Genomic DNA, 18631 nt, shown 5'->3' with positions numbered 1-18631 from the left:
CATCGATCGGCTTCAGTTAGCAGCAGTGGCGAAGGAATCGATCGCTCAGGTTCAGTAACGCGTAGCCTGCAGTGCAATCGGTCGGGTTCAGTTAGAGCCCAACGCCTCGCTCGGGTTCAGTTAGAGCCAATGCCTCGCGCACACGCGCGTACATGTACGAGAGAAACGTGCATCGCTCGGCCCCCGACCACCCACCGTAACCGGGAACTCCCCGAAATTTTCCTCGCCCTTGCTTCTACCACTGTTTTTTCCGTCATGGACGGCCCAAAGAATGTCATGCAGCTGCTTCTCCGGCCCGCCCAGGACAAAAAGCCCATTTTCTGTCATGATTTTTTGTCATAGAAGTAGGAGCCCACCACATCTATGATGATACCGGGTTTTGTCACAATTATCGTCATAGAAGTGTCATACGTATGACATAGTTTTTTTTCGTTCGGCCCAAAATGTCACGGATGCTTTTTGTAGTGATAGGCACCCACTGATCACAACTCAAAATATTACTTGGGGGCTCTTTGTGCAAAGCAACAAAGAGTTTTAAAGGACCCTTGTAATAGGCTATCGAGCCAGGCTTGGAAGCCAGGTGTATTCACCTAAAACCCCGGGTTAACCTGCCTTCATCAAGTAAGCCACTCTATCCAGGTAATCCTGGTATGACCCGCCGAACATTTGACAAGTCAATCTAATATAGATCCTGAACTTGTCAAAGTTACAACGACGATTGGTTAATGTGAGGTCCATCTTAAAAGGCTTTCCGAAATGGTTTAACTCAGCGGCCTGGCAGCCCATGAAAAGCCTCGAATTTGGGGCTGGCAGCCCTTGAAAAGCCTCGACTACAAGTTTTTATTTGCTTTTATTTGTCAAAGTCTTTCCTTCTTTGATAAGGTTTTAAGGTAAACAGGCGTTTATTGACCCGGTCTGACTATAATAGTCAATTTAAAACCGGTGTTTCTTAACCCGGCTTATCTTTCAACTATCAATTGTTAGTACACAATCAAATATGAACCGGTGTTTGTTAACCCGGCCTGGCTTTGACTATAAGTCGCCAGGATGATCATCCAGTGTTTATTATAACCCGGCATGGCTTCACTATAAACTAGCAAAGCATGGTGGGAATTACCAGCAAAGCATGGTGGGACTTATCAAATTTGGGTTATCACCCTTACTACAAGAAAGTTGGTAAACCAACGATGTGATTCAATATCACAGGTATGATATATTTCATATTTTTGCATCCTAGGTTATAAACCCGGGTTATATGTTGGGCATTATGACCCGTCCGGTGGTAAACCGCCAGGAAACTTTAAACTTGTTGTATGCAGAAACAGGTTGAATAAAGCATAATTATAAATCACCGGTGTTTATTAACCCGGCCTGGCTTTGGACTATAAGTCGCCAGTATATATTTGGATTGCGCCATTGGAATCATGCGCTTATAAATCATTGGGTTTTCAAAGACGCTTTAGCGCAATGGCTATCATATTATCAATGGATATGATTTATTCTACAATTGAAGGAATAGTCCCGGGTTGCTGCAGGCTTACGACCCGACACTTGGGGGCTACATTATTCAGATTGAGATTATATCAAATATGCAAGTCCCATGTCACTGCCAGCATGCACCATGGCACTTGGGGGCTAATGCAAAGTCATTTTTTGCTCATCTTATTGAAGACCCGACTCATCACAGTATAATGAGCCGGCCCTTGGGGGCTACCAATTCCTCCTGTCAACAATTCAAGGTACACAAGTTAAATCCATTATATTGAAGGGTCCATTGCTCAGTTGGTAGAGCACAAGGCTCTTAACCTTATGGACATGGACTCAAGCCCCATGATGGGGGTTACATCATATGATGTTATTTTCGTTGAAGTATATATCAAGTCCCGACTCAATATTATCTTACTAAGCCGGCCCTTGGAGGATACACGTTGTTGTTCAAAGTTTACATGATTATATTTACAAAGTCCCTTCTCATTATTGCATAATGAACCGTCCCTTGTGGGCTACACTGGTTGAAGTTTTTATGAGCATAAGGCAGTTTCAAATCCCAGGTTGCTGCAAGCATGACAACCTGGTACTTGGGGGCTACATATATGGAGTATTCAGTTTTTACTAGTGATGGAGATGAACAACATGGATTTCTTCAAAGTGGTGGTAATTAGATGGAAACAAGTCTCAAATCATCACTTTGTTCTATTCAAGACTTGGGGGCTACAGGTAATATGGATATAAGGGAGAAATATCTTCCGATTTTTAGTATAACCCGGCATCACCAATCATTATGACCCGGTGTCTGCAACAATCATGAACCGGCGTTGGCAACAATCATCAACAGGCGCTGGAAATAATCATGACCCGGAATTATCAGTTTTTATAAACCGGCGATTTTGGAAATCATAGATCGGCAAGTTCTACATCTTCAAGCCGGCTGAATATCAGTTGAATATTTGAAAACCGATATTTTTGTCAAAGCAGAGCATTGAAGGCCGATTCAAATGGATTCTTTATTTACAATATTTCTTCTGCAAGCAAATTGATTATGAAGCTGGTGTACTAACTCGGATTTTCTAGAAGGAAGAAATGACAAGGATTTAAGGATGATCAAGTGCCGGTTTATAAGAATCTTTAACCTGGAGCACAAGCCACCAAGTTTGTTCTTGTGTTTGTTTGACAGGATCATTTTGACATGGATGAATCCAAATTAAACTGGGGGCTTATGTCGGGGATATACCCCACGGTATGAACCGGCCAGAAATATGACCCGACCGGACTTGGAGGTTTACTTGAGATCCGGTTGACACTTGGTGATTCACTGGCGACCCGCCTTGACCAGGCGGTTTACAAGCAACCCGCCTGAACAGTATGACTCACTGGTAACCCGGCGGGCGAGACAGATGGATGACAAGGCCCAAGGCCCAGAAGGCCAGTTTATGTTAATGGTGGGCTAGTTTAAGAGGAAAGGCATGAGGAATATTTCCCTTACAAGGAGTCAAGACCCGAACTTGTATCCGGTTTGTATTAGAAGGTAGACTAGTCCTAATCCTAATAGGACTCCACATGTAACCCGCCCCTTCAACTTATATAAGGAGGGGCAGGGCTCCCCAAAGAGGGAGAAGGAACAAGAAACAATCTCTAGGGCTAGATACAACTAGAGGAGAGCCGGTTTACGGCGACTCCCATGAGCATAATGAGACCTAGCCACAAACAACATGTAGGGCTATTACCAGATGATGTTTCCCGGGGCCCGAAGCTGTCTAAATCCTTGTCTTGTGTGTTGCGTCTCTCATCTCGATTAATCCCTCTCAAGCTACCACATAGATGCGTTGGCCTCACGACTAAGTCCTGACACTAAGGACATCTGACGTGTTAATTCCACGACAGACCCAATCTTATCAAATAAGATCTTGCCTTCGGATCTATGGTAGAAGGTGTTCCCGATAGTTTCTTTAGGGTATCTTATTAAGACACACTTCTCCAATTTGGGTTTGAGCTTATCTGGCTAAAGCCATTTGACATAAGCGTCGCTTCCCCAAACTTTAATAAACGGCGGCTTAGGTTTCTTGCCAAACCATAGTTCATACGGTGTTATCTCAACGGATTTAGATGACACCCTATTTAACATGAATGCATTTGTCTCTAATGCATAACCCCAAAACGATAGTGGTAAATCGGTAAGAGACATCATAGAATGCACTATATCTAATAAAGTACAGTTACGATGTCCGGACACACCATTACGTTGTGGTGTTCCAGGTGGCATGAGTTGTGAAACAATTCCACATAGTTTTAAATGAAGGCCAAACTCGTAACTCAAATATTTGCCTCTGCGATCAGATTGTAGCAGCTTTATTTTCTTGTTACGATGATTCTCCACTTCACTATGAAATTCTTTGAACTTTTCAAATGTTTCAGACTTATATTTCATCAAGTAGATATACCCATACCTACTCAAATCATATGTGAAGGTTAGAAAATAACGATAACCGCCTTGTGCTTCAACACTCATCGGACCGCATACATCTATATGTATTATTACCAATAAGTCATCAGCTCACTCCATTGTTCCAAAGAACAGAGTTTTAGTCATCTTGCCCATGAGGCATGGTTCGCAAGTATCAAATGATTCATTATCAAGTGATTCCAAAAGTCCATCTGTATGGAGTTTCTTCATGCGCTTTACACCAATATGACCTAAACGGTGGTGCCACAGGTATGTTCCACTATCATTATCAACTTTGCATATTTTGGCATCAATATTATGAACATGTGTATCACCACGATCGAGACCCAATAAACCATTTACATCGGGTGTATGACCATAGAAGGTTTTATTCATGTAAACAGAACAACAATTATTTTCTGACTTAAATGAATAATCGTATTGCAATAAACATGATCCAATAACATTTATTTAGGTTCAACACTAATCCCGAAGGTAGAGGGGGTGTACGATGGTGATCTTATCAACCTTGGAATCACTTCCAACACACATCATCAGCTCGCCCTTAACTAGTCTCTGTTCATTTTGCAACTCCTGTTTCGAGTTACTAATCTTAGCAACTGAACCGGTATCAAATACCCAGGGGCTACTATGAATACTAGTAAGGTACACATCAAAACATGTATATCAAGTATACCTTTGTTTATTTTTCCATCCTTCTTATCCACCAAGTATTTGGGGCAGTTCCGCTTTTAGTGACCATTCCCTTTGAAGTAGAAGCACTCAGTTTCAGGCTTAGGTCCAGCTTTGGGTTTCTTCACGGGAGTGGCAACTTGCTTGCCATTCTTATTGAAGTTACCTTTCTTTCCCTTTGCCCTTTTTCTTGAAACTAGTGGTTTTCTTAACCATCAACACTGGATGCTCTTTTATTGATTTCTACACTCGCCGATTTCAGCATCACGAAGAGCTTGGGAACCGTTTTCATCATCCCTTGCATATTATAGTTTATCACGAAGTTCTAGTAGCTTGGTGATAGTGATTAGAGAACTCTGTCAATCACTATCTTATCTGGGAGATTAACTCCCACTTGATTCAAGCGATTGTAGTACCCGGACATTCTGAGTACATGCTCACTGGCTGAGCTATTCTCCTCCATCTTGTAGGCAAAGTACATGTCAGAGGTCTAGTGCTTTGTAGACCTTCGGGTCCGTAGTTAGTAGCTAGATGGCTTTCTCTCTCTCTCGTTAAATTCTCAATACAATGGTCTCTTGGAGATCGATATGATGTAACTCTTTTTGTGGTGTGTTTGTTGGGATCCGATGAACTTCGAGTTTATGATCAGTTATATCTTTTTATATCCATGAAAGTTATTTGAGTTTCTTTGATCTCTTATATGCATGATATCTTATAGCCTCGTATTTCTTCTCCAATATTTGGGTTTTGTTTGGCTAACTTGATCTATTTATCTTGCAATGGGAAGAGGTGCCCGGTAGTGGGTTTGATCTTAAAGTGCTTGATCCCAGTGATAGAAAGGGAACCGACACGTGTGTATCGTTGCTACTAAGGATAAAAAGATGGGATCTATATCTACACAATAGATAAACGGATCTTGTCTACATCATGTCATCGTTCTTATTGCAGTACTCCGTTTTCCCATGAACTTAATACACTAGATGCATGATGGATAGCGGTCGATGTGTAGAGTAATAGTAGTAGATGCAGGCAGGAGTCGGTCTACTAATCTTGGACGTGATGTCTATGTAATGATCATTGCCTGGATATCGTCATAATTATTTGAAGTTCTATCAATTGCCCAACAGTAATTTGTTTACCCACCGTTTGCTATCTTTCTCGAGAGAAGCCACTAGTGAAACCTACGGCCCCCGGGTCTTCTTTCTCATATATTTGCCTTGCGGTCTACTTTTTCCTTGCATTTATTTTCAGATCTATTAAACCAAAAATACAAAAATACCTTTCTGCAATTTATTTTTATTTATTTTATTTGGCGTTCGATCTATCAATCTACTACAAATTTACCTCACGTCCTTTCCCTATCTTGAGGCGTCGTACCCCGAAAGGGATTGACAAACCCTTTAACACGTCGGGTTGCGAGATGTTATTATTTGTGTGCAGGGGCTGTTTACGTTGTGTTGATTGGTTCTCCTACTAGTTTGATAACCTTGGTTTCATATCTGAGGGAAATACCTACCGCCGTTGTGCTGCATCATCCCTTCCTCTTTGGGGAAATGCCGACGTAGCTTCAAGCGACATCAAAAGCAATTTCTGGCCCCCAAAGAAAAGAGCTTGATGTCTACTACGCAACTTTATTATTGTAGACACGTGTTGGGCCTCCAAGTGCAGAGTTTTCTAGGACAGTAGCAATTTTCCCTCAAGTAGATGACCTAAGGTTTATCAATCTGTGAGAGGTTTAGGATGAAGATGGTCTCTCTCAAATGACCCTGCAACCAAATACAAGAAATCTCTTGTGTCCCCAACACACCCAATACAATGGCAAATTGTATAGGTGCAATAGGCAAAGAGATGGTGATAAAAGTGTAATATGGATGGTAGAAATATATTTTTATAATCTAAATAAATAAAAACAGCAAGGTAGCAAATAGTAAACGGGCACAAAAACGGTGTCACAATGCTTAAAAATAAAGCCTAGGGTCCGTACTTCCGCTAGTGCAACCTCTCAACAATGCTAACATAGTTGGATCATATGATTATCCCTCAAAGTGCAATAAAGAATCACTCCCGAGTTCCTATTAGCGGAGAACAAAAGATAGGAATTGTTTGTAGGTCACGAAACCACCTCAAAGCTATTCTTTCCGTTCGATCTATTCAAGAGTTCGTACTAAAATAACACAAAGCAATTTTTTCCGTTCGATCTATCCTAGAGTTTGTACTAGAATAACACCAAAGCAAATTCATATTCATAATACTCAATCCACACAAAGAACTATAAAGAGACCCCAAAGTTTCCGTCGGAGAAAAACGTACATCAACCCCTATGCATAGATTACCCCAATATCACCGCGTGAATCCGCGAGTTGAATGCCATAACACATATCAAGTGAATCAATAAGATACCTCATTATCACCTCAAGTATTCATATTGCAAGACATATATCATGTGTTCTCTTCTCTGAATATTCAATCCGACAAGACAAAACTTTAAAGGTTAAAGATTCAATTCATCATAACAAGAGTATAGAGGGGAGAAACATCATATGATCCGACTATATTAACAAAGCCCATGATATAGATCACGAGAGAGAGAGAGAGATCAAACACATAGCTACTGGTACAAACCCTCAGCCCCGAGGGTCGGCTACTCCCTCCTCATCGTGGTGGCCGTCGGGATGATGAAGATGGCCATCGGAGATGATTCCCCCCTCCGGCAGGGTGCCGGAACATGGTCTAGATTGGTTTTCACGGATACAGAGACCTTGCGGCGGCGCAACTTCTGATCTAGGTTAACCCCGATGAGTTTCGGAATATTTGTGAATTCATAGGGTAAAGAGGGGGTGCGGGAGGCCACCGAGGTGGGCACAACCCACCTGGGCGCGCCAGGGGGCCTGGCACACCCTGGTGGGTTGTGCCCCCCTTGGGGGTACCCCCCAGGTGCAGCTCTGGCCCATTGGGTTCCTTCTGGTCCATACAAAAATCTCCATGGAGTTTCGTCGCGTTTGGACTCCGTTTGGTATTGATTTCTTGTGATGTAAAAAACAAGCAAACACAGCAACTGGCACTGGGCACAGGGTCAATAGGTTAGTCCCAAGAAATGATATAAAGTTGCTATAAAATGATTGTAAAACATCCAAGAATGATAAAATAATAGCATGAATAGTTCATAAATTATAGATACGTTGGAGACGTATCAAGGTCTCATACCTCTCGACACGGGCATAAGTCTGAAATACCAATTTCAGCTCTTGGAACATCTCACATGCTCTGTGGCATTCAAAACATTTTTGAAGTCCTGGTTCTAAGCTGTAAAGCATGGTGCACTAAACTATTAAGTGGTCATCATACCGAGCTTGTCAAACGTTCATAACGTCTGCATCTGCTCCTGCAATAGGTCTGTCACCTAGCGGTGTAGCAAGGACATAATTCTTTTGTGCAGCAATGAGGATAATCCTCAGATCATGGACCCAGTCCACATAGTTGCTACAATCATCTTTCAACTTAGCTTCCTCTAGGAACGCATCAAAAATACGGGAGCTATATTGCGAGCTATTGATCTACAACATAGATACGCAACAACTATTAAGACTAAGTTCATGATAAATTTAAGTTCAATTTATCCAATTACTAATGAACTCCCACTTAAATAAACATCCCTCAAGTTATCTAAGTGATACATGATCCAAATCAACTAACCCATGTCCTATCATCACGTGAGATGGGGTAGTCATCAATGGTGAACATCTCTATGTTGATCATATCTACTATATGACTCATGTTCGACCTTTCGGTCTCTAGTGTTCCGAGACCATGTCTGTACATGCTAGGCTCGTCAAGTTTAACCCAAGTATTCTGCATGTGCAAAACTGTCTTACACCCATTGTATGTGAACATAGAGTCTATCACACCCAATCATCATGTGGTGTCTCGAAACGACGAACTTTCACAATGGTGCATACTCGGGAAGAACACTTATATCTTGAAACTTAGTGAAGGGATCATCTTATAATTCTATCGTCGTTCTAAGCAAAATAAGATGCATAAAAGATAAACATCACATGTAATCAAAATATGTGACATGATATAGCCATCATCATCTTGTGCTTTTGATCTACATCTCCAAAGCATCGTCATGATCTCCACCGTCACCTGCTCGACACCTTAATATCCATCGTTGCGTCGTGGTCATCTCACCAAGGGATAATTAGTTTGGTTCCCCTAGTTGTGTCCCACTCGACAGGTTTACCCCTAGTTTCCGAAAACACTTGTTCCTGCCCAAACCACTTTGCTACTCTTATGCTTTTGCCATTTGACCGTTTGACCATCACTTTGAAAACTTCATAAAAAATTCATACTAACTCAGAAAAATTCAAATAAGATATCAAAATGTTCAAAAAAGCATCGCCTATATGTGCATGCCATTTGCATTCATGAAAAAAGTGTTGGCTAGTCCCCATCTTAGTTTTAGCTCATATGGTCTTAGCATGAACAATAAAATCTAAAAAAATCAAAAAATTCTAAAAACATTTGGTGGCAAACTTTGACCAATGTTTTGAGTGCTTGCCAAGTTTCATAAGGGAATGACATTCATGGAAATCGTGGCAAAAAAACAAAAAACAATGCTCCAAAATTTCTTTTTTTTTGCCACGACTTCCACGAATGTCATTCCTTTATGAAACTTGGCAAGCACTCAAAACATTAGTCAAAGTTTGCCACCAAATTTTTTTTAATTTTTTTAGATTTTACTGTTCATGCTAAGATCATATGAGCTAAAACTGAGATGGGGACTGGCCAACACTTTTTTCATGAATGCAAATGACATGCACATATAGGTGATGCTTTTTTGAACATTTTGATATCTTATTTGAATTTTTCTGAGTTAGTATGAAGTTTTCAAAGTGATGGTCAAACGGTCAAAGGGCAAAAGCATAAGAGGAGCAAAGTGGTTTGGGCAGGAACAAGTGTTTTTGGAAACTAGGGGTAAACCTACCGAGTGTGACCCAACTAGGGGCATAAAATCAATTATCCTTCTTAACAACTATTGCTTCTACAACTATTGCTAAAGCATAGCAATAAAGTAAATCAATTACATGGCGCTTGCATTTCATACAATAATTAGGCAACCAGAAGGCTCCTACCGGTTGCCGATAAATTACAAAACATGGTCATCTCATACAATAATGTGTGTCTTGACCATATCACATCACAACATACCCTACAAAAACAAGTTACACATCCTCTACTTTGTTGTTGCAAGTTTTACGTGGCTGCTACGGGCTTCTAGCAAGAACCGTTCTACCTATGGCAAAAACCACAATGGTGATTTATCAAGTTTGTTGTTTTAACCTTCCTCAAGGACCGGCCGCAGTCAAATTCAATTCAACTAAAGTAGGAGAAACAGACACCCGCCAGCCACCTTTATGCAAAACAAGTTGCATGTCTGTCAGTGGAACCGGTATCATTTACGTGGACATGTAAGGTTGGTCTGGGCCGCTTCATCCCACAATGCCGCCGAATCAAAATAAGACGGATGTGGTAAGCAGTATGAACATCACCGCCTGCAACTTCTTTGTGTTCCACTCATGCATATCATCTACGTATAGACCTGGCTCGGATGCCACTATTGGGAAATATTGCATGGAAAACAAAAAAATCTACGCACACGCAAGATCTATCCATGGAGATGCATAGCTACGAGAAGGGTGAGCATCTTCATAACCTTGAAGATTGCTAAGCAGAAGCATTTATCAATGCGGTTGATGTACTGGTACACCTTCACGATCCGTCCCAACCAAGTACCGAACATATGGCACCTCCGCGTTCAGCACACGTTCAGCTTGATGACGTCCTCGCCTTCTTGATCCAGCAAGACGGACGAAGTAGTAGATGAGTTCCGGCAGCACCAAGGCATGGTGATGGTGTTGGTGAAGAACAATCTCCACAGGGCTTCGCCAAGCACAACGGGAACTATGACGGAGGATAAACTAGAGGGGACGGGGTTGCCGGCACACGGCTTGGTGAATCTTGATGTGTCTTGGGTGCTATCTCTACCCCTCTATTTATATGTTGAGCCTTGGGGTCGAAACTTGGAGTAAAAGCCTCCTCAAAGTCGGTTTTGCCTGAAAGGCAAGAGTCCTTCTCGGACTCCAGGCCTAGACGCCAGGGTTCCCAGCATCTGGACCCAGACGACAAGGTCCCTGGTGTCTAAGCCCTGGCCTCCGCAAAACTTCCTTTTTCACTTTTCAAAAGCCTTGTGGGCTTTACCCTTTGGCCCAAATAATGTGTTCTCATACCCAAACATTTCGGGAAACATCCGGAACCCCTTCCGATGAATTTTGGAACCCTTTCGGAGACCAAACACTATTATCCCATATATCAAACTTCACCTCCGGACTATTTCGGAGCTCCTCGTCAAGTCCGTGATCACATCTGGGACTCCAAAAAACATTCGGTCACCAACATACATAACTCATATAATACCATATCGACAACGAACGTTAAGCGTGCGGACCCTACGGGTTCGAGAACTATGTAGACATGACCAAGACACCTCTTCGGTCAATAACCAATAGCGGAACCTGGATGTTCATATTGGCTCCTACATATTCTACGAAGATCTTTATCGGTCGAACCGTTATGACAACATACGTAATTCCTTTTGTCCATCGGTATGTTACTTGCCCGAGATTAGATCGTCGGTATCTTCATACCTAGTTCAATCTCGTTACCGGCAAGTCTCTTTACTCGTTCTGTAATACATCACCTTGTGACTAACTCCTTAGCCATTTGATTGCAAGCTTATGATGTGTATTACCGAGAGGGCCTAGAGATACCTCTCCGATACTCGGAGTGACAAATCCTAATCTCGATTTATGCCAACTCAACAAACACCTTAGGAGATACCTGTAGAGAATCTTTATGAGCACCCATTTACTTGTGACGTTTGATAGCACACAAGGCATTCCTTCGGTATCTGGGAGTTGCATAATCTCATAGTCGAAGGAATATGTATTTGACATGAAAAAAGCAATAGCAATAAACTGAACGATCATTATGCTAAGCTAATGGGTGGGTCTTGTCCATCACATCATTGTCCTAATGATGTGACCCCGTTATCAAATGACAACACATGTCTATGGTTAGGAAACCTTAACTATCTTTGATCAACTAGCTAGTCTAGTAGAGGCATACTAGGGACACGGTATTTGTTTATGTATTCACACGTGTATTTAAGTTTTCGATCAATGCAATTCTAGCATGAATAATAAACCTTTATCATGAATAAGGAAATATAAAATAACAACTTTATTATTGCCTCTAGGGCATATTTCCTTCAGCTTCGGCGCCGCCCGTCGACGTGGCCGACCACTGGTCCACCTGGGTCACTACCAGTGGGTCCCCTGGCCCTAGTTGACTGGCTTGACCAATCAACTATGCTGACTAGGCGGCCCCAGTTATTGACAAGTGGGACCCACCACCTAATTAACTAAAAACGATTTAAAATTAATTAATTAACTTATTTTTTTAGTTACAGGTGGGCCCGTTACCTAATTTACTAGTTTAGTTAAAATTAAACTCTATTAACTTAAATGTCTATGACATGTGGGACCTAGCTGTCAGGTTTGACCTAGACTAGCTGGGTTGACTGCACATGCTGACATCATGCTGACGCAGTAAATCTAATTTTGAATTATTTTAAATAATAATAATTTTAGAAAATGTTTAAATCTTTAAAAAAATCATATAAAATAACCTGTAAGTCAGATGAAAATAATTTATATATGAAAGTTGCTCAGAAAAATCTAATGAACCCGAATATTCAATCTGTTGATCTTTCACATGCCTCTAGCATGATGAACATGGATCCTTCCTCTTCGATTCATCTGTCCAAAAAATGCCAAACGCCTGGAAACCATTCCCAGATGTTTTCCCGCTTCATCCGTAACGTGTAGTACCGCGTTAGGTCAACCCTAGCACTACATATTGCCATATCATGCATCATGATGCACTTGTTTGATTTATATTTATTATTTCTTCCTCCTCTTCTCTTCGGTAGACACGGAGACCGACACTGCTCCCGAGATCGACTACACTCCTGATGATCAGCCCCTTTATGCAGAGCTTCCAGGCAAGCAAAACTCACTTGATCATTCCTATATCGCCAGTTCCTTCTCTCTCATGCTTGCATTTGATTTTGCTACTGTATTTGTATGATCCTATTCTGATGCATAGCCTGATTTTGTAACCTGCCATTGTTACCTTACCTGCTTATTGTATATGCTTAGTATAGGTTGGTTAGTGATCCACCAGTGGCCCCTCAGCTTGTCCCTGTTGCCCCCGATTTACCACCAATGACTCGACCAACGTGATCGATGTACAGAGCCCAACACATCACATCACACCCCTTAGTTGTACGGCACTTCAGGGTTACTATCGAGTGGCGAGGGTGATACCTCGTATAGCACTTCTAATGACATCGCTGTGGTGTAGTTAATCGATCGTGGTCTACGGAGGGTGATTCCTCCTTCACCACTCCCGATAATTACTCTGTTGTCCAACACATGAAGAGTGAACCCTCGAGGGTGATTCCTCCAAGTTCACCTTGATGGTTACATCAAGTGGAATCCATCGAGGGTGATTCATCGGATTTCCCCGTTGGTGTTATGGACACACGGTTACTTTGACTTTACCATAGAACCATGATGAAGTCAGGCCGGCCCCGAGGGGTACCTGTGAGAGAAATGTGAAGTCGGATTCACCGTGAGGGTACCCGCTAGTGATGTGGAGTCGGGTTGACCTGGAGGGAACTCGCGAGATAACTATGTGGCACAGTCGGGCATTCTTAGCCCTTGTCGTAAGGCTGGGAGACGGGGCGATGGGACCATATATCGTGGATCATTGATCGTTACCGCGCGCTGCCAAGACACTAACAGTTTGGATATGTGATCCGAGTAGGCCTCTAGCCTCTTCGCACTGACCATCACGCGGGAATAAGTATGGACACTCTGTGTCGTACGTTTCTCTAAAAGCTCTCTGGACGTCAATGATTGTGCGGCACACGTCCGTGTGGTCCGCGTAAGCACCTGCTTTGTATAAAGAGGTAGTCAGGACTGATCCCAGCCGTCCACGTAATGTGCAGGACTGCAAAGGGCGATGGGCCCAAGACCCCCTGCACGCTTAGGATGTAGACCGGCGTGTTGGCCTCTCCGTTGAGCCTAGGTAGGACTACGATGTGTCAATCAGCGAGGCCGGGTATGATCTGATGGTGTGCCCGGCCGGAGTTAATCGTGCGTGTTAGGTAAGTTTGTGCATCCCTGCACGAAAGTTAATCCATTCGAATAGTTGTGTCCACGGTAATGGGCGCTCGAAGTTGTATCCCAATTAATAAAACTAGAACTGGATACTGGAGATGTTAAATGGATATGATGGCTCCGGGATTGCTTTCTCGCAGAGAGTCGAGAAAGGATCTCTGGGCGTTAATGTTACAATATACTTATTAATTGTGCTATGCTAATCTGCACTCTTCTAATACTTCAAGATGCTAGTCTTCAATAGGCTAGACTTTCCCTTCTCTTCTGGCATTTCTGCAGTTCAGTTCAAAGATATAGCCCCGTTCCTTTGATACTGATGCATACTTTGTTTAGATTTGATGTAAGTCTTGTGAGTATTTTGGATAAGTACTCACGGTTGCTTCGCTATCCCCTTTTTCCCCTATACCCGATTGTTGCGATCAGATAACGGATCCCAGGAGCTAAATGCCACACCACCGACGACTACCAATACCCCGAGGGTGCCTACTACTACGTGGAGGCCGCCCACGACCATGAGTAGTTAGGAGGCTCCCAGGCAGGAGGCCTTACTTTTTCGATCGTTGTTGATGTTTGTGCTAGCCTTCTTAAGTCGGACTTGTTTACCTTATGTCTGTACTAAGATAGTGTTGCTTCCGCTGACTCGTTTGTATTCGAGTCCTCGAGACCCCTGGCTTGTAATATAAAGCTCGTATGACTTTAATTTGTGTCTAGAGTTGTGTTGTGGTATCTCCCCGCGAGTCTCTGATCTTGATCGTGCGCATTTGCGTGTATGATTAATGCATGATTAAGTCTGGGCATCACACTCTCCTAACAAATAGAAAGGTACATGTCCTTGACTGGGACAATCACAAGTACATCAAATTTCCGTGGATTTTGCCACAAGTTACAAAAATGTATCTAGCTCTAAAAAAACAAACCCCTTAAACCTGAACATGACAGCACAACAGAGATCATTCATGCGTGTGTGTGCAGTAATTCCACGAAAAAATAATTAAAAAAGGCAAAATAGTAAGTCATCCCAGTTAATCACAGTACAAAAATCGTGGGAACAAAATAAGAACGCGGCAGGGAATTTGGGGCTGCATCAATTTGCCCATGCCCCAGAAAGTCGTCGGGCCATTGCTGCCCCTGTTTTGTTCGCTTGAAAGCTAAATCCGTCTCTGTTCAAGAATCGGAGAGGTTCAGCGTCGATGCCGACGGCTCTATTTAATCGCAACCGCGGCCGTGAGTCGGCAACATCTACTCGCTACTCGATTCCTCGCGCGGGTGGAGGTAGCTCACTCATGGCCAGGGCCAGGACCGCGATGGGTCGATGCCTTCGCCGCCGCCGGCCGCGGGCGTCCCGCCGCGACGACCGGATCAGCGCCCTCCCCGACGATCTCCTCCTTTCGGTCCTACGCCGCCTCGACATCCGGACGGCGCTCGGCACCGCCGCCCTCTCCAAGCGCTGGGCCCGCCTCAACCGTGAGCTCCCAGTCCTCAACTTCAGTGTCGAGGGCATGCTCCCGCCGCGCTACCACCGATGGGTCCAGCTCTGCCGCGGCATCGGGGAAGCTATTTTTTTCCAGTACGAAAGGCACGCAATGACACGGGAGCTCATGCCCAATATCACAAGGTACGAGCACCGGGCCATGCGCGCCCTGACCAGGTCCGTCGAGAGCTTCTTGGGCACCGTCGCTCGCCGGAGGAGGGTCAATAGGCTCAGGGTGGAGTTCTTCGTCACCCACAACACCGGCTGCCTGAACCAGCTCATCGCGGAGGCCGTCGACGCTTGGGGGGTGGACGACCTCGAAGCTGTTGCCAAGCCAATCTACAATCAACCAGGAGCAGTCCACACCTTTGGCAGCCATGGCCTGTGCAAGGAACCCAGCGCGGCACGCCTGCAAAGCCTCAAGCTTGGAGGCTGCGTGCTCCCGCCGTTGCACGAGTACGGCGCGCTCACCACGCTCGTCCTGCAAGACATACCGGATTCGACGCCCGAGGCAGCCTACGAGGGCGTCTTCACCTCGTGCCTGCAGCTGCAGGTGCTGCACCTCATCTCCTGCAGGTGCAGCGGGGGCAGGGGCGTGGTCGTGGACACCCCCATGTCGAAGATCAGGGAGCTCGTCGTGGACAGGTGCAGGTTCAGACGGATACGCCTGAGGGCTCTTCCTAGCCTCGAGAGCCTTGCCTCCGAGGGAATCATAGTGCACTTGGAGGAGTCCACCTCGTTTCCCTGTCTCAGGAAATATAACCTCACCTTGTGCCTCGGTATGACAATGCAAGGATTTCGCCAAGCTCTAGCGCAGCACCTGAAGATAGAGCCTGAAACGTTTCTTCGACGCATGCCGGGCATAACCAGCCTGATTCTCAGGCTCACTGGGCCTGACAGATGGATCGTGCCGTCGAGCCCCCCATCGCCGCCGTTGTTACCGAACCTGAGGAGGCTGCTGGTCGCCGATGTGCCTTCATCCTGGGATGTCTCGTGGCCCCGTCTCCTCCTCGAGACGGCGCCTTCCCTGAAGACCCTCCACGTCCACATCGCAGCTTGCATAGAAGAGAAGCCCGGTGATGAGATACCCTGGCGACCCACCATGGTTCGGCACCATCATCACTTGGAGGAGTTTGTGATGGTTGGTTATGAGGGAACAAAGAGGCAGGCCTACTTCGTCAAGTTTCTCATGGGAGCGTGCACGGTGTTGCGCCATGTCACAATGTTAAGGAACGGGCATGCTCGGAACAAAGGGCACTGGGACTGGGAGTTGGTGACACATCAACATTTGTGGACCGACGAGGAGAAGGACGACACACTGAAGCACATCATGGATGGGGTTTCTTCCTCGGCTGCCCAAGTTCAACTAGTTTTAGGCTGAGTTTTCTCATGTTTGTGCCTTCCCTGAAACCGTCTAGTAATGCACATGCTTCTTTGTAATCTATATTCGATTTGATGGAATTTATAATCTCATACTCCCTCCGTCTGGAAATACTGTCATCAAAATGGATGAAAAGGGATGTATCTAAAACTAGGACGCCGATAACGCCCACACATGTGGGCGTTAAGGGGTCTGCCCACACAGTTTTTGTGATGTTTAAGAGGATCAGCCCACACGCCTACGTGTGGGCAAAACAAGTAATGCCCACACGCCTTTTTTTTTTCTGGCGGTCCCTCTCACATGCCTGCATGTGAGCAAAATAGATAACGCCCACACGCCCGTACGTCAGGCCTCCTACCTTATGGTCCCGCACGCTCCGCGTGACAGTCACCAGCGTCCCCGCAGTTGCCATGGTCTGGACCATCTTCCATGTTCATTTGACTGTAGTTGCCATGTCGCTGAACTACAGTTGCCATGTCGGACAACTACAGTTGCCATGGTTGCTCAACTGCAGTCGCCATGTATGGTCTGGTCTACTGCAGTTGCCATGATTTCAAAACTTTAGGAGTTGCCACCTACTAAAACTAGGCAGTTGAGAGGGTTGCCATGTGCTCACAAGCACGCTAGGGCAGTTGCCATGTAAAAGGAAGAGTTGTCATCTGCTTACGTGCACACTAGGCAGTTGCGATGTACCATGCAAAAACACATGGCAACTCGGGTAAAAGAGAGTTGCCATCTGCTTACGTGCACACTAGGCAGTTGCCGTGTACCCTGCAAAACACATGAAAACTGACATGTTCGGGTAAAAAAAATAGAGTTGTCATCTGCTTATAAGCACACTAGGGAAGTTGCCATGTACACTGCAAAACACATGGCAACTAGCAGCTTGGGTGTGGGAGAGGAGACGGGCGTGTGGGCGAGATGGTAAATGCACACACACCAGCCCTTATGCGTGAGTGAAAATTGACGTGTGGGCGAACTGCTAAACGCCCACACATTGGCCCCTCGTGTGGTGAAACGGGCGTGAGGGCAACCGGGTGAATGCCCACACACCAGCCCTATCCTATGTGGCACCACAAACATGCCAAGATTTGTGCACCCACAAACAGACGCGGATCCATGCGTGTGGGCGAGATGCAAACGCCCACACATGTGGGCGTTAGTGTTTCCGTAGAACTAATATACATCTAGATACATCCCCTTTTATTTATTTTTATGACAAGTATTTCCGGACGAAGGGAGTATTAGTTATTACACTCGAATATTGTGTTTGTTGGTTGTGGTTTTTTCTAGTGCTAAGTACTGTCATCCTATTCGTATGCATTATACATTCACAAGCTCTAGACTTTTGCTTCGCAGCTTGTCTCTTGTGTGCCTTTCATGTTTGGCTTGACTCATTCTTTTACTCAGTTGTAAAATAGATATTTGTTTGCATAACAGACTTGGTGCATAAGTGTAAGATGTGGCATATGTACTCTCTCTATTATAATAGCTGGTCATATAAAGTCTCCTTTTCACATACCATTATTAAATTAAGAGTTATTTAGGCAAAACCATCACACTTGAGGCTAGGGTAACAACCTGGTACCACATTCAAGCCACGGCACAAGAAACCACCAAAAATGTGCCTAATACGTAACGCGGAGCACTGATACTGAAATTTGGTCGTGAAAACAGCGAAATCGAAAGGTGGGGCCCGCCTGTCAGGCTGATGTGGCGTGCCTATGTGGACAATTTGCTGAGTTGGATGAGGGTCCCACCTGTCAATGACTCAAGTGTTTACCTCTTTCACCTTTTTTTATTTCTCTTTCCATTTTCTCATGGGCATTTCATCAAAC

At 44.5% G+C, this 18631-nt stretch overlaps 1 protein-coding gene across 1 annotated transcript; it reads left to right on the top strand.

Moving 5' to 3' along the window:
• The first annotated feature begins 15131 nt into the window (after nucleotides 1-15131).
• LOC119350488 lies at nucleotides 15132-16793 on the top strand. The gene has a single exon (XM_037618301.1). The coding sequence runs from the start codon at nucleotides 15132-15134 to the stop codon at nucleotides 16791-16793; it is 1662 nt and encodes a 553-aa protein (XP_037474198.1).
• The last annotated feature ends 1838 nt before the right edge of the window (nucleotides 16794-18631 follow it).

Source organism: Triticum dicoccoides, chromosome 1B (genome assembly GCF_002162155.2).
Source record: "Triticum dicoccoides isolate Atlit2015 ecotype Zavitan chromosome 1B, WEW_v2.0, whole genome shotgun sequence".
In the NCBI taxonomy this organism is placed as follows: Eukaryota; Viridiplantae; Streptophyta; class Magnoliopsida; order Poales; family Poaceae; genus Triticum; species Triticum dicoccoides.
Note: the sequence above shows the minus strand (reverse complement) of the source record. Positions and strands in the feature narration are given on the sequence as shown.

What these genes read in the sequence shown, in the direction of transcription:
- LOC119350488 (XM_037618301.1), top strand. Translation starts at nt 15,132, where the DNA reads ATGCCGACGGCTCTATTTAATCGCAACCGCGGCCGTGAGTCGGCAACA.